Source organism: Hyposmocoma kahamanoa, unplaced genomic scaffold (assembly GCF_003589595.1).
Source record: "Hyposmocoma kahamanoa isolate Upper Pololo Valley unplaced genomic scaffold, ASM358959v1 122, whole genome shotgun sequence".
Classification (NCBI taxonomy): domain Eukaryota; kingdom Metazoa; phylum Arthropoda; class Insecta; order Lepidoptera; family Cosmopterigidae; genus Hyposmocoma; species Hyposmocoma kahamanoa.
This window is the reverse complement of record NW_020653424.1, coordinates 612982-637321: the sequence shown is the minus strand read 5'-3', so window position 1 is coordinate 637321 and position 24340 is coordinate 612982. Positions and strand designations below refer to the sequence as shown.

Sequence of the window (24340 nt, the reverse complement as noted above, 5' to 3'; positions counted from 1 at the left end):
GAACACTGAAAATCATACTCAAGTCCTTGCCATTAGGGTCGTATTTACAGTGCTTGTGTTTCCAGTGCAATCCTGGCTTGACGATTGAGTGAGTTCTAGAATACGACCCTAATGCTCAAGTCAGGATTTGAGTATGGTTTAAAGCACTCGAAATCATACTCAAGTCCCTGCCATTACGGTCGTATTTCCAGTGCTTGAAATCATACTCAGATCCTGACTTGAGCATTGAGTAGAGTTCGGAATACGGTCCTGAGAGAATTAATGAAACTGGCTATTCGAAGAAAAATTTATAAGCGCCACCTATTGACATTTTAAATTACCTGCTCGTAAAAAGCAATTTCCAAATTATTAGACTCTATTGGAACCGGATAATGCCGCTAGGTGGCGACATATTAAACAAGTTTTGAGCCGCCCTTCATGAAATAAAATCAATTTTACACTTTGTACGTTGTAACGTTTATGTATAACCGTTTGTCGGGTAGGTATAAAGTAAATAGATACAGGGACACAATTGTATATTATGTAGGCTTAAATAGTAGGTAATAAAAACAGAGTTAAATAATAGAATAAGTGCAGGCTTCGATATAATTTTACTTTAAATTAGGTCGGTTATTAGTCTTTTTAGCCAGTTTTCATTGAAAATTTACTTTAAGGGTCGTATTCCAGAACACTACTCAATGCTCAAGTCAGGACTTGAGTATGATTTCACACTGGAAATACGACCCTAATGGCAAGAACTTGAGTATGATTTCTAGGGTTTAATCTGAAAATGACATTTAAAAGGTGTTAATTTTTTACCCAAATTGTGTACCGAGGTACATCATGTAGGAAGCACGTAGGTAAGTACAACATAAGTCAAATTTGCACATGTATTGTAACCACAAAATATAATGTGCACTAAGTAGGTATTGTAAAGAATTGTATTATAACCACCAATGGTCTGCAGTATCCTAGGTCATTTTTTTTAACGCAACATGCTCATAGCCCGCTCTATGGAAACCCTGTGTCGCGAGTGCCATGGACACACACAAACACACAAATTACATCCAAACCCACGAGAGATAAAAATGTAGGCCATGCACATATTTTCCCCGGCGGCGGCGTGGGAATCGAACCCAGGACCTCTGCGTAGCAGTCTTACATGGTAACTGTTCGGCCACGGAGTCATCGTTTTTGAAATTATAATTAGGTATCAACATCGGTATTGGCAGTACTTACTATAATAAATGTTTAGTATAAATCGATGTTTAAAAAATATTGGTAGAATTATGCCCATAGTAAAACTAAAACATAAAAATTGAAACTTAAAACCCGACCACAACAAATAAGAATGCGTGTACTCATCAAAATATTCGAAAAAGCAATGACCTGCGTTTGCAAATTATTATCGCTGAAAATAAAAAATGTCTCAATGAAACTTGGTTTCGCGCTCATTTTAAGTTTGGCTTTCAACTTTTAATTCATATTAATTTTAATGAGTGTTTGTTCCACAATATACAATATCTTCGTTCACTGCGTAGGCATTATATCTATCTATATCTTTGTTTACAAAAAAACTTGTTGCTTCGTGCTCCCGAGCTAGCGCGTGCAGAAAAAAAATACACCAATCAGGAGATCACATTCCTGCTTGACCCGCGTGCGCGGTGGACGCGTGTTGTGCCTTCGAAATTCAATTTCAAAATTGCGAATTAAAGTTCGAATTCAAAATAGAAATGGGATTGAACACGTACAGTGATTATGGAAGTGGCAGTTCAATGAACTCGGTAAGCATTTTTCTTTTTAATTTTTTATTATTATACAGTTGAGAATTTTTTCCATGAAGTACCGTCTTTGAACATAAAAAAACAATTTATGTAGGTAGGTAATGTAACGTGATTGTGTACGTATTTATTATAAGCACAATTTAAATTTGGCTTGGTCTAAGTAGGCCGAAAATTCAATGATGGATTTCCTTTTATGCTTTACAATGCAACTGGACACAGCGTGTAATTTTCATAGGTTAACGCAATTGAACGCTAAATATTTCAATTAATAAAAATTTGCTACCGGTCAAGGTCACGACATGAGCGACCAACAGCAAAATGTCCTCCAATAAAAAAATTGAAAACAAATTGGTTATATTTTTGTGGATGTAGACAATCTTCTTGGCGTATTTTTTAGAGGTAATGAACAATATATTTTGCCATATATAGGAAAATAGTTAGCTTACTTCTTTAAGACCGGTGGTGGTTTGGTTCGAATTCCTGTGGCGACAAGTTAATTACGTTTGAAAATGTTTAGTAGCATGACCTCCCGCTAACGGTGAACAAAAACACTACATGTGGTGGGCTAGGAACTTAACCTTGTACTTTAAGGTGAGGACGGATGATGATGTCCTTTTTATGTTAATTGATACGTGAAGTCCATTCAGGAAGACCGTCTGGGAACCTCGTTTGAAGTTTGTAGCAAATAACATAAGCCTCCTGAACAGTTGTAAGACGTGCATCGGTTTAGGAGCTGAATTAAATTTATCCTTGAGTGCAGGATTTCCAGGACCTGGAGAGCTGGTTGCCGCTGGCCACGCGCGCTGTGGAGCGACCTCGGCAGAAGTCTGCCAGCTATGTGGACCGTGAGTTTATGTCTATTTTACAATCGCTTAACAACCCAATAATAAAAACTTAAACCATTTATTTCTAGATTATCTAGACTATGGGAGATGTTGTCTTTTGAAAATAATGTCTGTATAGCATTCTGCCCACAGTCTAAAGGTAAATAAGTAATTATGTGCCCAGTGTGATCAAAAAGTGGGGCAGAAGCTTGTGAAGCAAAACTTTTTTAACATTTTATAAGTAATATTTAGAACAAACTATCAAAAGCAACGAAAAAATCAAATTGTTAGGTCTGCCCTTATACTTAGGACCCGTCGACATGCCGTCACGTCTGTTTTCTTCTGGAGTAGTAGTGGGATCCCTACCATGAACCTCCACTATGCTCCTAAACAACCTGTTTTGCCTTCTCTGCTGGCGTCAGTGTCTTTATACATTGGTTTATTCTTGATAGAAACCAACGAGAACGTAATATTACCTTTTATAAGGACGTCCCCAATTAATGATACTTTTCTATTCACATTCGCTATAATTATTTCATAAAATTTTCGAGCAATATTGATGTTTTTCTAACTGGTTTGGAAAGTTTGTTTTAATGATAGGTGTTCGATGGTGTCGTCTTACAAATGAATACATACCTGTACATACTTACATTATGTAATTCACAACTCCGAACATATCTAAGTTATTTGCGGAAACACATGTTATTGACACAAACAAAATAATAGTTTCACAGTAACTGTACCCGACCAAAAATTAAGCATGCAGAGACATTGAAGGCATGTTTTCTATTTGTTAACATACATAAATAATTACTAGCAGAAAACAAATCCAAATATCGCACCCAGAATTATAAAGTGACTTAATTCTAAAACTTAAAAAAAAAACTGAAAAAAAAATACGTACACATTTGATACTTAAGATTTAAGTTCAACGCTATGCCACTTACGATAAGAACAGTCGGAAGTGTTTTCGACTGTACCTACGTGGAACCAGCCACAATTATGTGCTATTTAGCTAATGTCACATTCTCGTATTATACTAAATTCTACTTGACATGAAGAACGATGTTTTAGTTTTATTTCGTGTGTAATATTTTTTTAAATAGATTTTATCATAGGAATGAATGAAACTATTTTATGTATCGAAATCGCGAATATTTGTTTTTTCAAACAAACCAAACTTCCGGGTCCTTTACAGGTACCATGGTCACGGGTGACTGAAAAGTAAATGTAATTAGGTATTTGTATACTCATTATTGTTTGTGTACTTTTACTTACAATTACTAAACTTTTATTCTAAATACACTACCATAGTACAGTAATTCTGCCGCCGTTATTCGAAAGGGCGTATGCTGTGACCAGTAAAAAAAAGACTCGAGAGACGAAGAGATCTGTTACTATTTTCATTATTTCGTAGGTCGATAAGATATTAAGTTACCGCACGAGAAAAGTAAATTTTTAAAAGTTCAATTTCTTTAAACAATATTTTCTCGGTTTTGAGTTTTTGTCACAAGCACCATTTCAACTAACGGCGGCAGAATTTATAGTTACACATTAAATATTATACAACAAACTATAATACAATGATTCCGATAATGTTGAAGAATACGTCACTTTATGCTGAGGCAAATCGTACCATAAGCGCAGTAGACGCGCTACCACCTTAAGGGTTATTTTTGCATGCAAGCACTAGCGGTCAATAGCGGCCACCTGCAGCCTGCTTGTTCTAGTCAATGGCGTTTAAAGGCGACATCAAAAGTTTTGTCATAAACGAAAAGTTTTCACAAAAAAAAGAGTCAACAAAATAAGCTACAAGCGCCCGTCACCCTGAGACATCAGTTGACAAGTCACATGTGCCTGTACTTTCATCACCACCCTTACCCTTCCAAACCGGAACGTAGTAATACTCATATTGCTGTTTGGCGGCAGAAATAAGTAAGGTGGCAGTTATTCCCTGGACGAACTCTTTCACAAGGAGATCAGAGCTCGTACTAAAACCTGTTTTAGAACTGGGAAGGCTTCAACTTTGCGGATAGTACGTGAGTTGAAAGTTACTGACGACCGGCACATCAAAGGCTTAGCAACCATGAAAGTAAACACATCAGCTTAATTTATTGTTTCGCGACACAATCGCCTTTGTACGAATAGGACTTGTGATCTTGTAACATGAGTTAACTGTTGACAAGCGATAAGCTCGTGTGTCGGGGTTTTTAAGTGGTAGCTTTTGCATTTTGATTTGACTGTGGCACAGTGGTAAGTTTCTGACTTCAAAAAAGGAGCAGGTTCTCGATTAGACTATACATATATAACGTTGGTTTGTTTGGAAAAACAAATATACGAGATTTCAATCCGGAAGAATAGTTTCATTTCCTATATGTAACAATCGCGAAAACCCAAGAACTCGATATATATACATATATTTTTGTGTGTGTATGTTACGCAATTACTCCGGCATTTGTGAACCGATTTTGATGATTCTTATTTTGTAGGAAAGAGGGTCGAGTGTCGAGTACCTCAGTATTAGTCCATTTGAAATTGAAGAAAATATTCCACCTCTAAGGGTGGCAAACTAGAGGATTTTTTTTATGGTACAGAGTGATGGGACGAACAAGTCGTGCGCCTGATGGTAAACGACACGCGTTGAGTGTGAATTTCACCTGCACCATTACCCTTTAAAACCGGAACGCAGTAATGGTCACATTATTGCTTGGCGGCAGAAATAGATAAGGTGGCAGTACTTCCCTGGACGAACTCTTTCACAAGGTGCTCCACTGGTACTGAATCCAGTTTTGCGCACTTTCCGGTAACCGATTTCTGTAAATAAAACTTGGCAATTAGATGTAATTCCAGGAACTTTTGAGATCAGATTCGTTTTTTAACCGACTTCAAAAAAGGAAGAGGTTCACAATTCGACTGTATGTTCTTTTTTGTTTTTTTTTTTTTGTATGTATGTTACGCGATAACTCCGGTATTTGTGAACCGATTTTCATGATTCTTTTTTTGTTGGAAAGGGGGTATTTCCATAGTGGTCCCATTTCATTTTGAAGAAAATCATCCACCTCAAAGGGTGGCTGTTCACGCATGAAGATTCATTTTTATAAATAGCGCCTAACTTTAATTTAGGAGCAATTACTTTTAGCAATTATTTAGTTGATTTTGCTATTTCTCCAATTTTAAAAAAAGGCGTTTTTCTCTCGATATACTTTGAGTAGTGTCGTAGTGAGAACCTATTTTTATTATCTCCAGTATCAAGTCCTGTATAGTGGCGAACTAGGGGATATCTCAATGAAACTTAGCAATTAGACGTAATTCCACGTACTTTTGAGGTCGGCTTTTTTAGTACTCTGTACTGAGATTATTTAAGTTATAGTTATATAATTAGTTATACTATAGGTAGTTCTAAATTTATCTGAGTGGTGGACCTATGTCAATTTCGTTGCTCTGGAACTCCTAGTACAGGGAATTCACACGTCAAAGAAGGTTCTTTGAAGGACCCGTGTCACGAAGTGGAACATTTATTTATCGCGCTCTGTTTGTTGCAGTGGTGCTCGGCCGGTGCACGCTCGAGGATGTGATGAATGAGTTCCGCATGAACGGCTCCGACACACCGTACAATCCTGACGACGAGCTCTGGGCACCGAGGACGGGTAATCTTTTAAGCATAACCGGCCTAGATTTCACTCGAAAAGAGTGCATGTGCAGAGGTACTGATTCGTAAATGTAATGTTATATAATTATGTTATAGTATAATGTTTGTTACCACTTAAGACATGTTTCGATGAATACCTGCAGTGTTGGACGCTAAAGGGTTTGTTCTCTATCTGTAAAGATCTGAGGGGCACTACCGTTACGCCCGTCACCCTGAGACATGAGTAGACAAATCACATGTGCCTGTAATTTCACCAGCACCCTTCTTACCCGTCTGAACCGGCACGCAGTAATGCTCACATTACTTCTTGGCGGCAGAAATAGGTGAGGTGACAGTACTTCCCTGGATAAACTCTTTCACAAGGAGGTCTTTCTGCTAATAAATTAATTTGATGAATAAATTGGTTGCTTTATGGATTTTATTATCTATTCAAGCTTTATCGAGTTCTTAAGTTTTCGCGATTGTTACACATAGGAAATGAAACTATTTTTCCGGATTTAAATCGCGTATATTTGTTTTTTTCCAAAAACAAACCCACGTTTCGGGCCCTTTACAGGTCCCATGGACACCGTGACCATGGGACCCGTAAGTGTAAATATACGCGATTTAAATCCAGAAAAATAGTTTCATTTCCTATATTCAAGCTTTGTTATTCGATAAAAATGTTTTTCTACTCGAAAGTATCGAAACTAATTTGTATCTCTGTCCAGTCTCATTGTTTCCATTAATCAATTTCTACATAAAAGTTACACAGCCTGCATACAGAAATCTAAATAAGTAATATTTAGATTTCTGTGGCCGAAAAGTAAAGAATCGAGACCAAAACGCCAAATTCAAATTTAAACAAACTGATCGGGTAGGTACTGAATCTTTCGTCTTCGTATACATAGATCAATGATGCTAAAATTATTACAATAATTACCTGCGATTACCAGACGAATGGGGACGATCTAAAGAAATGCATTGTACAGTGCAATTTATTGATCAAAGAATCGAAATGATTATTCCAGATATTTTAGAAGCGAACTCCTCGGTAACCTACCTTCGTCAGTCGTCGTGGCCCGCGCCGGAGCTAACTCCCGCGCAGGCACTGCCCCGCCCCCGCCCCGCAGCCGCACGCGCCCCGGCGGCCGCCCCCAAACTCGCCCCCACCGCTGTCGCGTGGAATGCTGACTTCTTGTCGTTCGCTCAGAACGTTCCTTCTACTTCTACGCCAAGTAAGTGATATAGAGATATGTATATCTCTATCAGGTTGCCGATATTGTTAAAAAAGGGCTAGGTAAAACTACCAACAATAAACAGACAGGATGCTTAATCAATGTATCAGGACCGTAGCGAGAGAAGGCTTAGTCTCTGCCTACCCCTGTGGGAGATAGGAGTACATAAATTGTAGACGCTTTTGAAAATTGGATAAAGAAACTCAACAAACTTAATTAATACATTTAATTTCGCAGGATTTTTATCCCAAACTTACTTTATTGAGTAATGTAGGTAGAGTTAAGATGAGGTCGAACTTGTCTACTCTTTTCCTGACTTTGCCCTAACTAATGTGGCAACTCAAACTGACTTGAAACTCGCATTGGCATAACTTTATTCAAAACTCTTTTATTCGTACTATGGACACTAAACCACTACATAGAGCGACCTGCCCAAACTTCTACCTAGAAGAAGGTTCCGAATTATTTAATCATGGACTTCATGGTATAAATTGACAAAACAAATCCGACGTAGCGTAATGCTCTACAAATATTGGCTTTATCCTCAATGTTATAAAATTGTGGATCATTTAAAGGTAAACTAAAGTCAAAATTATAAATATTTACTAATACTCGTTATATAAGATTAGAATAACTGCTTCAACATGTGTATAAGAATTTTAATTAAGAATTACAACTGACAAAATAGCTTTTGACATAATATGAAATAAATAAATAAACAAACAACCACGAATTAGACCATACAAATATAGGAACCGAACCAGGGCCTCTGTGTGGCAAACCAGCGTAGTAACCGGAGGCAGTTTAATTTCAAATTATTAACTGCTTTCAGCTTGTATAACCACCATGTACCTAGTTTTATTTAAAGATCTGTATAATTACTGAATTTTAGCAAATAAACATATTCTATTAGTTTGGATATACAAATGTAGATTAAGCTGATAGTAAGCAACCATTCTCTTAACAATCGATGGTTACAGACGTTAAAGTGTTTGCCTTTCTTTTATTTCCAGTTAACGACGACACTCCACCAAGCCAGCTAGATCTTTTAACAGAAGAACAGAAACAAGTCCTGACATCGCTCTCTGATGACACTATTTATACCTTGCTGAGGCAAATTGAGGTGACTCGTGGGGACGTTGTCAAACGCAATAAGAAAAAGCTTGATGTAAGTCAATAAGAAGGTGGTCCTTCCACCCCGCTGGTCCTGACAGTGCAGGCTAGCGATGCGCGATTGGACTATTTTCGATTAGCAGAAATGCTCGTGATCACCTAGCCCTCTCTGACATATGGTAAATACTGTAAATGTAATGGGAAAAGGGATATTTCGATATGGACATGGCGAATGATCGGTGGAGTTTCAAATAGTTCCGATATGATAATCATTCGATTCACCCGACCGAATGGCAGGGGCATTCAGTATATCATTCGACTCGGAATCATTAAATTCCTCTCCTGTTGCTTTTGATCTCCTAGAGAAAAATGGTAATGTTGTTCCACAAGACATCATCAAAGCTTTTAAATCTATACATTTTGAAAAACTGAAGATCTCTGGGGCATATCGACTAAAGTTATAGACTTAGTAATTTATCCAATTTCCCCACATTTAGCTGATGCATTGAATAGGTGCGTTGACAAAGGTATTTTTCCCGATTTAATGAAAGACAGCAAAGTTATTCTTTTATGCAAAAGCGGTAGGAAAGTTGATCCTAGCAACTATAGGCCTATTTCAATTCTACCAGCTTTAAGTAAAATATTCGAAAAGGTTATTTTGATTCAAGTGCTGTCCTATTTCGGTAAGAATTACATTTTTTATAGTAAATAATATGGGTTTACTAGTGGTAGATCGACTAGTGATGATGGGGTAGCACTACTAAAATATATATTTGGTGCTTGGGAAAGGTTCCAGAACGCTATTGGGGTTTTCTGTGACCTCTCGAAAGACATTTGATTGACTATATTACTCATGTTAGGAAGCTGGAATATTACGGAGTAAATGGCAAGGCGTTGTAATTCGTTATGTCTTAAAGGTAGAATTCAGAAAGTATACATAAATGGAGTGACTTCTTTGACTTATCCGGTAAAAATGGGTGTTCCGCAGGGCTCAATACTTGGACCTTTTTTATTTCTGATTTATATGAATGATTTGCTGTTCTTTGTTAAGGGCCATTGCGAAATAATATTTTTTGCTGACGACACATCCTTGATTTTTAAAACAGACAGACATGACATTAACTTTAACCATATTAATGATATCTTGTCTAAGGTAGTTTATGCTAACAATTTATTGCTCAATGCCAAGAAGACAAAGTGTGTTAAATTTGAATTACGTAATGTAAAATCGATTAGTTTAATCATAAAAATAGATGGAGAAAAGTTGGACCTTGTTAATAAAGCTGTTCTTTTTGGTAGTGACTTTAGATAGTGAACTTCAATGGTTTCCGCATATATTTTCTTTAGCCAGCTGATTAAGCTCTGTTGCACACGCAGTCCGTAGAATACGTGAGCTTACTGATGTTGTTACTGCTAGTTTACTTTAGTTACTTCCATGATAGGTACAACGTCCTACAGGATTCTCGTGTGGGGTAAAGCGGCAGATATACAAACCATATTTGTATTGCAAAAACGAGCGATGCGTTTTTCTACCGTTCAGGTTCTCTCAGGTATTAAGAATAAAGATATCCGTAGTATTGTGCGGCTACCTGCGAGAAGCGCGGGCTTCGTACTGGTAAAGAGTTGGCATGAGATCAGTCGGGCTGGCGCAGGAGTGCCGCTTCTGCAAGAACAACGGCGAGCGCGAGGCCTTCTTCCGCTCGCACGCGCTCAAGGACGCGGCGGGGCGCGTGGAGTGCCCCGTGCTGCGCGCCTTCCAGTGCCGCCGCTGCGGGGCGCGGGGGGACGCGGCGCACACCGCCAAGTACTGCCCGCTGGCCACCGCCGAGGGTACGTCAGACAAGTGGGAGCGGCGGTCGCTGTCGTCACATTTTCGACGCGGCGTCTTGTTTGTCGCCGGACGCCTGTCGTTCCAGCTCTTCAAGGCTGCACAGTCTGTCGTCGTTACGTCAAAAACTTGTTAATCGTATATAAAGTTCAATTGAATATACAAGCCACGACACTTTAAAGTGCACGACTGTCTATCATCTGTAAGGTTTTGACCTTAGAATAATAACGCATAGAAACCTAGTCCGCACACGCTAAGTGAGGCAAATTGAAGCGCTCCCAAAGGGCCTATACGAGCAGGCGTGCCTTCAGTGCTCAAGGTCAACTTGCACCGCGAACAGATCAAGAATTTTAGCTAAAAATGACGAAATGTGCGGTAAATGAGTGTAAAAATACGTCAGACAAACATAAAATAGGTACTAACATCACATTCCGTAAGGAAGTAACGCGTTTCAACTTGTATTTTTATATAAACATTCACTAAAACCGTGCCAAAACTAGCCTACACGAATTTGATTTTTGCCTCACTCGTGACAGTTCGTGAAACTATCATTCTATGCGTTATTATTCTAAGGTTTTGACGTTCCGACGACAGACTGGCGACGACGGGAAGGTAAAATGTGACGACACAATCGCAGCCGCCCAGAGCCGTCGCGCCAGCAGGGCCGGACTCGGCAGGGCTAAGGGCGAAGGGCGGTCTGTCGCAGAGCGGCTGCAGTCGGCGGCCGTCATGCACAGCGTGCGCCTGGCGTCGGGCCGGCGCCGCGCGGGGCCCGAGGCGCGCGCGCGGCCGGCGCTGGACCCGCGCTGGGCCGCGCTCGAGCGCAAGCTGCTGCTGTAGCGCCTCCCGCGCGACGCGCCCGCCGCGACGCCGCCGGCGCCGTTCAGCGATCGTCTGTTCGTTCCTTTCATTCCTTCCTCCAAAGAATCGGCAGTCGTAAGCTCCTAGACGCGTTCCTGGCGGCGCGGAACCACTCGGGAATTTAGATTTAAGCTTTTTATCATTTCTACGAGTCCGGTAGACGTATATAAAATTTGTTATTGAGTATCTCTCAAATATTGACGTGTTTGTTCAATAAGACAATCGATATTGAACCGTGTTGCGTATTTTTTACTTTAAACGGTAAAAAATTGTTTTCGAAATACTTCCTACGTATTTGTTAATTTTCTTTCAACTTTTGTAATTCAAAAATCGAGAAATTAATACGTTCTCGTAATTTTCTGCTAGAAAATTAACGAGTACTCAAATATTTATAATTGTTTTATATTTTATTGACAATAAGTTTCATCAATTTATTATGAACGACACATTATTATCGGCAAAACCTAATACGTTTGTTGTCCAACCGCGGGCTGTCTGCACAATTTGTAACATTTGCAGTTATGCCTGTTTTTTTTTGTTAAATTTCCATTAATAATTAATTTGCAATAAAATAAGAATAATAAAATCTATAAAAGTTTTGATCTAACTTTAAAGCTAGAATCAGAACTTTTCATTCTAATTCTCACGAACATACCTAACGGCGCTATTTGTGTAGTATTTGCTGATTTCAAAATTATATTTTCTCCAAATTTTCAAATAGAATGGAATGTTTTTAAAATAGGCACGAAAAATATTAAATATTTTTCAGCTTATTTACTTCAATGCAATTCCTCAATACAGCTTTCTAAAAATTAAATAATTCTCTATACCATAAATCAAATTTGTTTTTCCGCATGTTACGCAAAGTACTATACAGTTAAATAATGCCATGTATTGTCATACAAATCCATTTTACTACTTGTATACAATTTAATTCCGTCATATCCAATAAATAAACATAAACAAAATAGTCTTATTTTGCCACCATTTAATTTGTGTCGACTTCGCTTTATTGTCAACATGTAAAAAAAATGTCAACCATAACTGATTAACAAAATAATATTTTAGGTTAGGATAGAATTACATATTTCTGCTGTTGATTAATTTGTATTGATATCTATTTTGTTTTTGTTGATTTGTTCATCATTTTTTGACGTTTGACTCGTCGACGTCGGTTTATTAAGACGAATAAACGCAAGTCGATCGAAATTTATTTTATTTATTCGAAATCAGATGCAGCGTAAAACCTTTACAATAGAAATACGTATAATTTTCTATTTCTCTTACTGCTTACACTATATACGCTCGACGGTTTACACATAAAATATTAGTAACGTAAGGCATAAGAAAACATCCTTTTTTAATGTAAGGGAGATGTTATATTTTAAACCACTGGGCATTCCTAAATCTTTCGTTCGTAGCATGAAGGAAGAAAAAAATTAAGAAACTTTGCTCTAGAGACAATCAAAGTTGGAGCAGACAGTAAAAAGTTATAGACATGTTTAAAAAAATAAAATCGGCTTTTCTGAAAAATCGTGGTTTGTCCCTTACATCATTAATTGATACTTTATCTTTCGCCTCATCAACACGCGTCAACCTTTCTTTAGATCATGGACCAATACATAGATGAGTATAAGTACTAACCAATGCCTCAAGAGGTCTGCTGACCATGATACTAGACAACGCAGTCAGGTATTTAGTACCTATTCGTACACCAGATGTCGCGACGAGTACCAAACAGCTACTTTGTAACTGATTTCTTTTACATTGACAAGTTGTAATTTATCAAAGCTGCTTCAACTTCTAGTGATAACAAAGACATCCACTAGATGGCGCTTACTACACGGATTTAGTGTCGGCTATTCTTTTATTTTGTTTATGATTACTGATTAGCGCCATCTACCCATAATCGTAAGCGTAATTTATTAATTTCTTTGCAACACGTTTGTGAGGTAAAAAAATAATTTTAGTTCATGGCCACGGCCATTTACATAATATAAAGTACTTCCAAAGTATTGACCAACACGATTTATATAGAAGACGAAATTTTGACCGACGAATTACGATCTGTACTATGGAGATTAGCCGTCTTCTTACCCATGCTTTAGATGATATAGCTGACCGAATCCATATACCTAATCATATCAGGTAATTTTTTTGTTAGTACGTTAGAGGCCATAATAATTTAAAATTTTTAAGACAAGCAAATTATCAAAAATTTGCCAAAGCTTTTGCATAGTGATGTGTAGACACACATACATAATCACTTCAACTTTATTATATATTATTATACTTAACTATATTGAACATTTTTCAGTATTTAAAGTTGTTTCTCATTGTTGTGTACCAATAACGGAGGATGAGTGCCCTCAGTTTTATACGGATTTTTTCTAGTATGGGAGGTCAGTGCTAAATAGGTTTCTACAAACTTGCAGCCTTGTCTTATTGTACCACGTTTAGTTTCAGTGAGCAGTTTTATTATTAGGTTGTCCTCAATAAATTTATTTATTTCGTATTATTACTAAGAATGTGCCGTTTGATATGACGTTTATTAGTGGCTGAAAGTCGTGTGTGGCCCGGCCTACCTTCCCGAGACAAGCAATCCGCGTGGAGTAGGGTCGTGCATGACTACACGACACAACACAGTATTCGCAAATCATTATCAATGCTATCCGTGACGTCAACTTCAGACCATAAACGTCCCAGAATACTCGTATTATAATGTCACCATGAATAAAAACAATTACCGGCCGCCTGCAACTCACGGCTCCTTACCACTTAGAAGATATTCGATGTTGCCATTTCCGTTCTACTCTGTCTTCCAACACGTAATCGCCACTCGAGAATTTCATATCAGGTTTCAGTTCTGCAAGTTATTCACAAAACGCCTAACATTAATTAACATTAATTTGTTTATCTAATTAGAATAGAATCCGTCCTATTAACCCGCGCGGCGGCTGCGCAGGCTCGCCGCAAGCGCTATAGTATGGCGTGACTAACGAGACCGCGCATGCGTGGGCGTAAGCAGATTAATTGCTGAAGGCACACTTTGGCTTGCAACGTTGAAGGCATGTATTGAAGTGAATTTGCTGTCAAGTATACAAGATGTTAGTGAGGCAAGGGGTTAACCAGTCCCATCCGAGTCTCCAAATCAGATGGGTTTCCGAGCGTGAAGATGAACCTGATTCCTACTATATCTTTCTAATTTGTAACTTAAACCAACTATTGTTCCGATTTGAAATGTCAAATGTTTCCGATCGGCCAGCTGTGAATCGCAAATAAGGGCCTCGAGTCGGAAGAGACGCGCTTTCCGATTGGGAGAGGCAATCAAAATCAAGCTGCAGATGACGTCTGCGAGTGATTCGGAATCCTAACTGCCGAAAATCATTATTGCGTTTCGGAACTTCATTCCAAATCACGACTCAAGACAAACAACATGACTCCAGCTATCTGAAAACGTACGAGGCACTAACATGCATAAGGTAATGGTGGCAATAGGCCTCCTTGTGAATCGATCGTCCAAGAAAGCACATATCTACCTATTACCACAATACCAAGCAGTACCAGATCTTTGCGATTTAAGGTCTGATTGACATTGAAACTGTTAGGGATAGGCATGTCGCTTACCACAAGGCGCACGGCTTGTTCGTCCTGTCACTAGTCATCAGAAAAAAGTTGCAGTATCACTTTTACACTGTATTTAACGGCCTCCGAGGCCGAACGGTTAACATGCCGCTGCTATGCAGAGATCTTCGGTTCGACTCCCAGGCCGAGAGAAATACGTGTATGGCTTATATTTATTTATCTAGTGAGTTTGGGTGTAATTTGTGGTTGTCTATATGTGGTCCATAGCACCCGCGACACAGGTTTTCCCTAGTGCGGAGCTATGAGTGTGTTGCGCTATTGTAAGTAATAATATTAAGTACCTAATAATATAAGTAATAATATTATTATTTAAAGCCAGTTTTGTACAAAGTGTCCTCTAATCTAAAACCAAAGTAACATGTAGATACGTACTTCAAATATATAGGTATACGGTACTCCATGCGGATTTGAACAGAAGTGGGTCATCGCATTCACATGTAAAGTAACTAGGTATATAATGTCCAAGTAAAGGTAAACAAAAGCTAGGATTTGGGTCTATTGTCAGAGGCTATTGTCAAAGTTGTTGAATAACAGTCGAGGCGGTATTAAGATATACGAATTATTTGTGTGATAGCAAAAGTTTTGCGCTTCTTTGTTAAGATGTATTGGTATATTCGTGAGGTGTAAAAGAGGGACCGGTTGGAAGCACGATTTTTAAAAGTTTGATGGAATGAAACAGCGCTCTTGTTTTATTAGCTCACTCGATCTCAAGTTAGTCTTTTGTTAAAATTTTGTTATCAGGCTAATTTTCAATTTGATATCTTTGTTTTTGACCGATTTTTAAAAAAAGGAGATGGATCTCAATTCGACCGTATTTTTTGTGTAGGTACGTATGTTACACGATTACTCCGGCAGCCGTGAACCGATTGTAATGATTCTTTTTTGTTGGAAACAGTGTACCTCAATATTGGTGTCGTTTAAGTCTGAAGTACATGTTCCACCTCTAAGGGTGGCAAATTAGGGGATGGATCCGGTTTCGCGCGCCTTCCGTTAACCGATTCCTATAAAACTTGGCAAATAGACGTAACTCCAATAAAAAAGCCGATAAGCAAATTTTTCACTTTGAGTTCAGTTTTTTTTTTTAATAAAAAAGTTATAATATAAATAAATACATTCATACACGGACCTCCTCTAAGTATTGGGTTTAGTCCATAGTACAGTACACAACGTTAGCCCAATGAGAGTCGTTCCACTAATCAGAGTAGTTCCCACTTTTCCGTGTGTTGTCTTCTTCTTATATTTAGTATTTGTGGCATATCTAAATTAACTTACTATTGTGGCCCAAAACTCAGCCACGCCGACTGAGTCACCACTAACCGATCGTTTGAATCGCATCTGAAAATCCCCACCTGGACAAATTGTCCTGAGTCCGAAGCCTATTTAAAGACGTCCAGATCGGCCATGGTGATTCCCGATCGCCCATAGCAATGTAAATTTAAAAATAACGAGTGTTGTGAACCGTACTCGAGACTACCTTACCTATTTCTACCGCCAAGCAGTAATGTCAGCATTACTGTGTTCCGGTTTTGAAGGGTACCTAAGGGTGCTGGTGAAGTTACAGGCACATGGGACTTGTTAACTTATGTCTCTGGGTGACAGGCGCAGTTGCAGGGCTCTTCAGATCTTTGTGATTTCAAACACTGAGTAGCACTGGAACTGTTACGGACAGGCGTGTAGCTTAACATCCGGCGCACGACTTGTTTGTCACGTCACTTGATATTATAAAAAAAAAATCACGATATTTTCTATCACCGCTAGCGAGAGATATTACCTGTAAACAAGATATGTACACTATATACATACCCAGACTTGCCGTCACAGGGAATAGAACCGTCGACCTCTCAGTTGGAAAGCAATAGTTCCCAACTGGACTACTACTGCTGCATTGAATTTTGTAAAGCGATGTTTTAAATATATACTTATACGTAGTTATAGATAACAATGATTGAATTTTCTTTCATTTAAGTTTTTTAGTAACAATTTTTTTTTTGTTCATCTAATCTGACGTATATTTATAATTTATGATAGGTAACATATGGATAACAAACAATAGGTACTTGTGTTATCAACGTAAATTGTTTAAATTTTACCATAGCATGTTTCTTTGTCACAAAACTGCACCCTAATAACATCTCGTCAATATGCGAAGTCAGCTGTGACATACTACTGCAAAACCTAAAAACAACAACGCACCAAAACACGCCTTCGCGCTTATAAAACTAAGTTGAAAATACCATGACCAAATTTTTAAGAAGCCTTTTTAAAAATCGTCCGAATTTGAACTCACGCTCCGAGCCGCATACCGTTTTGAATCCATTTAATCACTTGCTTTTACGAACTATTATCAACCTTCACACTACATAATTAAGTTTCAATTCAGAAAGCACAGTGACTTGAAAGAAAGTTCATGGCAATTTCTACCTTAACTTTGAAGACATACAATATAAAATGATCGCAATTAACAAAGTCCGAAATAAGTAGGCCCGAATCCGGTAGATTTGGGAATGTGTGCCACGGAAGTAGGCCCGGGGGGACGAGAGGGGGTATGAAGAAGTCGTTAAGATTATGCAGATCTCCGTAATGGCTAACGAAGTTCCAGGTTGGCGTGCGAGATGGAGGATCTTGGTAAAGGTCACGGAAAAAGAAAGAGAGGTAACGCTACGACAATTTATTGTTTAACTGTACATCATCAATCCATTATACAGCCCACTGCTGCACACGGGTCTCTCTAACAAAATTCAATGCAGATAGGAACCCTTGACTTGACTTCCAAGGGTTGGAATTCTTCGACGTGAAGGTTTCATTGCGGTGTTTTTCGTCACCGCTAGCGAGAAATATTATTACTGAACGTTATATGGCGCCAATGAAATTCGAATTGTCGGCTTCTTATTTATTTATTTATATTAAAAAGAATAGAATTCCAAATCGAATTACGATATGTCTGTATCGTTCAAAGATTCTAGGGCGGAAACTGAGGGTCAGTCTGTTGCCCATTCATATAGTACCTCTCCTCTCTAAATGAAGCGGGTGTCTGACACGTTTATCGTAACTGCGATGAAAGTGCTCAGCTTTCAAAAGCCGACATTCCCCACGAGTATCTCCTACTTTACACATGAATATTATAATAGCAGTAGAGCTTCCTGTGAAAAGGTTACTGCGTTTCGGTTTTGAAAGGTAAGGGTGCTGGTGAAATTACAGGCACATGGGACTTGTCAACTTATGTCTCAGGGTGACGGGCGTAGTGGCAGTGCCCCTCAGATCTTTGTGATTTGACAACTGTCATGGACAGGCGTGTCGCTTACAATCAAGCAAACGGCTTGTTCGTTCCGTCATTTGGCATTATATAAAAAAATTATATGATGGTACATTTTGTTGACATGTACTGCTTCATAGCATAGACATGATTTGACTAGGTACTATAGATACAGCATGTTGCATGTGCTCTTTCCATATTGCATGTCAGAAATGGCTAAATATGTGAAACAGCTTTCTGTAATATTACGGTTAAGTATTACTTATCACGTAAAGTAATTTATGAATTTGAATTTGTCAGGAACTTCTAATGCAAAATCTGGAGTGCTAAATCAAACTCGTAATAACTGCGGTTGGCGAAGGAACGACTTTGAATTGTACTTATGCAGGATTAAACTTCTGCTTATGTACTTAAAAGTGGACACACCACGTTTTCGCCTAAATTGTTTCACAACATTATTCCTTATTAGGGTGCATTACTTATAGTAGCATTGTCTCAGTATGAAGTTGTGCCATGGATTTCAAAAAGAGACCTGTATTCAGCAGCAGAATTAACATTTTAAGCTTCAAAAGAACTAAAAAATTGTTATATTTCTAACAAATACATAGGTACCATAATAACATACATAAATCATTTTGATATTTTTTCAATTATAAAATAAGTTTAAGAGTATTTTATTCTTTCCTGTATAAACTAAACTACTAAAGAGCTGCAAAAAAAAAGGTGTTGACAGGGAAAAAGAATGATAAACCCAATTAAAAATAACTTACATTTTCACAATTTACATTGTTTTAACTTTACAGTTTTACAGCCTGTATTAACACTAGAGCCAGAAGAAGAATTTGCTAAATCATGTTGTAGTGAGGTCAAAATGTCTCCTTCAGTTGACAAGAAACCTTCAACCATTGTCTATAGTCTACATCCTATTCTTAAAGGCTATAAGTATTACTATATGACATGACTGTACGACATTAATATCCAGGTCAATTGCTTAATTACCGCCCACCGCAGCGCACAGAATTCATCTGCATTTTATTAAAATGAGCACAATCTGTATAGACACCTACTTTTTATTGTATATGAACTTAGACACAATTGTGTTTCTAAGAGTACTTAGAGTGTTTATTTCATTATGCAGTATTTTCTTCATCAGAATATAAATGTCCATCAAAATTGTACCTTACAGATTTGTAATTAGATCCATATTAATCTGCATAAGGGGGTATTTTTAAATTTTGCCGGAAAACAAATTTCTTGAGTAACTTTGTATATAGTAGAATAAGTTCAATACACTAATTTTAAGGTAATATCTTAGGCTTTTACTTGCTATTTTAACTAAACCAAACTAAACAGTACATTAATCCATAACATTACTGAATAGAACATACCGTGAGAAAACTTCCAACTTCATCATACTAAACTTTGACTCTATTAAAGCTAGACACTAAAGCTGTCGCAGCACTATAAACCTGCCGCATCCAAACTACTCCAGATAGCTAAAGTGGCTATAGCCGCTGCCTACGCGCAGCCCTTCCCCCGCCCCCGGCCGCCGCCGCGCGCGCAAGAGAAATGGCGTGACCTTGTTTCTTGACCCACTGCCGACGTCGCGGCCGCGCACCGCACGCACACTCCCGCGCATACACGAGAGCTAGACGCGGTCGGAAGCGGATGGGGATTCTTCCCATAACAATTTGCAAAGCTCTTCGGGGATATGTAAAATGTCGCTTGAAAACCCGGCACTTTAATTCAAATGTCAGCTTATCCTAAATCGTTTTACATAGTGGAGAGTACAACGTTGTCCAAGGATAAACATAACGAGTTCATCATTATAACTCGTTAGGTACTAATTTATATATAGGTTCTAAATTTTCCTGTCGTGGTAGCCTATGAGTTGATCTACGTCCTCTCGAGTAGAGGGTCGTATGTTCGAAATTTATTTTTAAATTTATCATGAGCTTTCGGTGATAGAAAACATTCTGAGGAAACCTGCAATTAATGATGCGATCCACATTTGGACACACATTCCGCTATTGTAAGACGAGGTGTGGGCCCAGCAGTGGGACTATATAGGTTAACTATCAATTTTTCAGCAATCGTTAGGGAGATTACTGTTGGCTAGCCCGATTGGATACTTTACATTTGTCTTGGAAGAGTTCTTTCTACATGTAGGCTTTTTTTTGCACACACTTATAGTCCCGCATTACGGAAACCCTGTGTCGTGGTTGTTATGGATACATACATAGACAATCACAAGTTACACCCATTACTTACGAGAGAAGTACATGTAGGCCATACAAATATTTCTCTCGGCCTGGGAATCGAACTCGGGATCTCTGCGTGGCACTCTAACTTAATAACCGTTCAGTACCGTAAAATTAGGCTATAACACGTAATAAAAATATTATTTGACAATCTCCTGGTCGAGAGGATTATTTTCATAGTGTCGTCATCTTTCAGGTTCCGGGTTACTAACGTATCTTTATTGTCTCGGGCCTAAGTGTTTGTGGTAGGCACCGTCGTTGTTTCCGACTTCCATAGCACTTGTTCTTGAATAACTTACTTTGGAATCAGAACAACATATGTGATGTTATCTAATACTTATTATTATTTATTTATTTTGTCTCGCAGACCGCTTTAAGCCACTGTGATAGTTTTTATATTTCAATCAAAATCCGTTCGATCGCATCGACCATTTTCCTCAAATACTGAACAGAGTTAAGTTTTTCCGTTGAATGGTGAATATTCCCCCGAATATGGATTATGTGAAAAAAAAGCCGTTTACTCTGAGCTGAGTCTTTGGGGAATGGTTACAGCTACAGGAACCTCGAAATTACCTATCATCTGATAGTTATAAAATAACTATAAAAATTTCGAACTTTTGTATCTTCCCGGTATTGCATTTGCCATTCTAGTTCTAAGGAGTATGTGTGTGTAGGGCATTACTTAGTGCCTTGAATACAAGGTGCCAAATCAATCACTTTCAAATACATAAGATTAACAACGATTTTATTAATTAAGTTTAACCATAACGTAACTATTATTAGTCGGCGATTCGAGATCCGTGCTACATTATCACGCTATACAATAGACATCAACGGCGTCGTGTCCTCGGTTCTGTCGCGCTGAGTACCAAAACGCGCAATAGCAATAATAGTAGTTCAACTTTATTAGCTTCTTAAAGCCTGTTTAAAAATATTATCATTGTAGTCATGGGTCACGGTAATTATTGTATTTCTGCGAAGTTTACTTACAAAAAGTAACATTAAAATTTTTTTTGTAAAAATTTTTGTAATTGGTTTCTTGTTGACATTTAATTTCTTTTTATCATTTGCTTTATATAAAGATTAGATAAATATTACTTTATTAGTTAATCTACATAACAATTATGAAAACTTATAAATTCAACATTTATTCTTGTAACGCTTCTCTGTCGCAAGGAAATATTTTTTCTCAAACATGCTCGGAAATGATTGCATTACCGTGCGCCTTCTTTCCGGCCAAGGCCTGCAAAGTAAATATGAAAATCCATTACTGTCCACTTCTCTAAACTTATAAAACTATCTACTAACAATTAACTATGTAAATAGGCGAAATCCAGCAATCCCTTGCTTCTCGGCCTCTGCAATAATGTACTAAATTTGAAAATAAAATTGTATTTGAATTTACATGGTACAATTTAATTTGTACGATAAAAAAAATATTTTCTAAAAATATACATATTCGCAACAATTCAACGTTGTCGGCCCCAAGTGCTAGGACCTCATTCCATCTATTTAATTTAGCTGTAGCCATAAAGCTAGTTTATTATTGCGGGTGACTACTACCACCCAATAAAGTGGCATATTTGATCATATTTAAAAACTTTTAGGAAACTGACTAAATTATTTAAAAATAATTTATGTACGTGGCTGATGTTAAATACAACTAACGTTACGAAAAATGGTACATTATAATAATAATAATATGTGCCAGACAGCCACACCAATTGTTTGGCCTCAAACTAGGGAATCAAGCTAGGAAGGGAATTCACTCTGGGGCACTTCCCAGAACAATCAGACCAGAACCAAAATTAAAAAAAAGTCATTTCCCAAATTGGTCCTACTGGGAATCGAACTCGAGACCTCCGCATCCAGCGCCCACGCTATAAGCCGTTAGGCCGCCGAGGTCATCAAAATTTATTTTATTCCGTACGTTTCTTTGTTAATTTTATCAGTAGCTGAAAATATATATATTTTTTAATTTCGTCACTTTATTATTGGGCGCGATTTGTTATTCTTTTGTTGTTTTCTTTATTGAAGGCAAAAATAATTTATTCTAAAATCGCATCTGGCAAGAGATTCGATTCTAGCCTAGGCTAATGTCGAGTATAGTTTTAAAAGCACGTGTGCTTCTAGGAGTAACAGATTGATATATTCGTAGCACGTAGCGTGTGCGCATAAGCGTTTGATGTGTGCGTGAGGAAAGCTGTTCGTTGCGTTGTCACATGGGATATACTACTGCAGATGTTCTTGAACCTAAGATGTACTTTTATAGAATAGTGGGATGCGAAAACTCCAGTCATCAATTTAACTGAATCTTTAATGTTACTTTTAACCGACTTCAAAAAAGAGGAGGTTCACAATTCGACTGTATTTTTTTGTACGTATGTTACGTGTTTACTCCGGCATTTGTAAACCGATTTGGATGATTCTTTTTTGTTGGAAAGAGAATACTTCAATATTGCTCCCATCTAAATTTGAAGAAAATTCCACGTCTAAAGGTGGCAGTTTTCGGTAACCGATTTCAATCAAACTTGACAAATCGATGTAATTCCAAGAACATTTGAGGTCGGTTTTTTTTTATAAAAAAGTTACAAATACTGTGCAATTTCTATTGGATATATTTTTATGATCTATTTAGTAGCCTTAAAAATAAGTAAAACTACTTTTAGAACCTACGTAAATCCAAATTCGGCAAAGAAAAGACGTTGTCATTTCATCTGAACCAAAATACCTTCTACCACGTATTTACCTGTGTCTACAATATAAAGTAGCAATGGATCTTAAATATATAGATTATCGTTCTTTGTTATCGTTTGCGTTTGAGCTCTTTTACATCGACATTGAGTAGTTATTCCATTATCAATCTTTTATATGTCCACAACAAGGAATCAAATTTTTACACAGTTTTATGAACGTTTTGATCACTATCAGACCTAATGGCTTGCAGTTATTTTCCATCGTATTGATTGGCCTCTGGTATCAGCCAATGACAGCTATTAATTGGGTCTCTTCTTTTAACAAGGTTTTTTTATCTAGCTTCATCTCGAGATTATACCGACTTAAGTGGATTTGATAATTTTGTGCTTATCTATCGTTCTAATGATGAAATTGTATTTTTAATCGACTTCAAAAAAAGGAGGAAGTTTACGTACGTTTATCTGTATGTATGTTTTGTGTTCGTTCACCGATTGCTACGTTAATTGTGGACCGATTTTGAAAATTCTTCTTTCGATTTTGAAAAAGGGTGCACTCTTGTGGTGATCCCATTGTCACCAAGTCAGAATTTGATGAGGGGATCCCATGAAAATCGAGGAAAATCCTCAAATTTTATAGGCATGTCAGGGTACTTACCGATTTCTCCATCAATTGTGGACCGATTTTGAAAATACTTTTTTGGTTTGAAAGGGTACACTCTCGAGGTGGACGCTGATGCCGACGAACCTGCTCCGGGTTTATTTCGGCTATCACAAATTACTAAAAAGTAAAAGTCAACTTTTCGCTTGACGCAATACGTGTAACTAATTAACAAATCGCCATCACCATGACAACCAGAACAAAGTATAAAATGTACAAAGGAGTTCATAACAGTCCCATTGTCACCAAGAAGTCAGAATCGGATGAGTAAATCGATAAAAGCCTATAAACAAACTTTTCAATGAAAAAGTTACAATTATTAGTGTATATGGAATAAGTATAATCATTTTAAATTTTTTGACATAAAATACTTTCGTGGCATTGAGCAAAAAAAAAATTATAATTATAATAGTACCAAACAATCACACCAAATACTTGGTCTCAGACTAGGATATTCCCTGGACTATGAGTAACGGCATAACGAAATTAACTCTGAAGTATTACCTAGAAAAGTCAAACCAATTTATGTACAGAAAAGAAAAAATCTATTTTAAACTAGAAGTCAAAACAGA

At 37.6% G+C, this 24340-nt stretch overlaps 1 protein-coding gene across 4 annotated transcripts; it reads left to right on the top strand.

Moving 5' to 3' along the window:
* Positions 1–1608: 1608 nt before the first annotated feature.
* LOC113240201 (protein nanos-like) lies at positions 1609–11504 on the top strand. Of its 4 annotated transcripts, none has more exons than XM_026477449.1 (7): positions 1609–1763; positions 2524–2608; positions 6130–6234; positions 7247–7453; positions 8467–8621; positions 10219–10396; positions 11101–11503. In XM_026477449.1, the coding sequence occupies exons 1-7, from the start codon at positions 1713–1715 to the stop codon at positions 11232–11234; spliced, it is 915 nt and encodes a 304-aa protein (XP_026333234.1). In that variant the 5' UTR covers positions 1609–1712; the 3' UTR covers positions 11235–11503. The 4 variants fall into 4 exon arrangements, with proteins under 4 accessions (XP_026333234.1, XP_026333236.1, XP_026333237.1 ...); XM_026477451.1 differs by lacking the exon at positions 11101–11503 and adding an exon at positions 10989–11026; XM_026477450.1 differs by having other exon boundaries at positions 1611–1763; positions 2533–2608; positions 11101–11504.
* Positions 11505–24340: the final 12836 nt, after the last annotated feature.

Coding starts and splice junctions, on each gene's coding strand:
- LOC113240201 (XM_026477449.1), top strand. CDS start 1,713: ATGGGATTGAACACGTACAGTGATTATGGAAGTGGCAGTTCAATGAAC. Junction 2,609..6,129: donor GTCTGCCAGCTATGTGGACC/GTGAGTTTATGT, acceptor TGTTTGTTGCAG/TGGTGCTCGGCCGGTGCACG. Junction 8,622..10,218: donor GCAATAAGAAAAAGCTTGAT/GTAAGTCAATAA, acceptor GGGCTGGCGCAG/GAGTGCCGCTTCTGCAAGAA.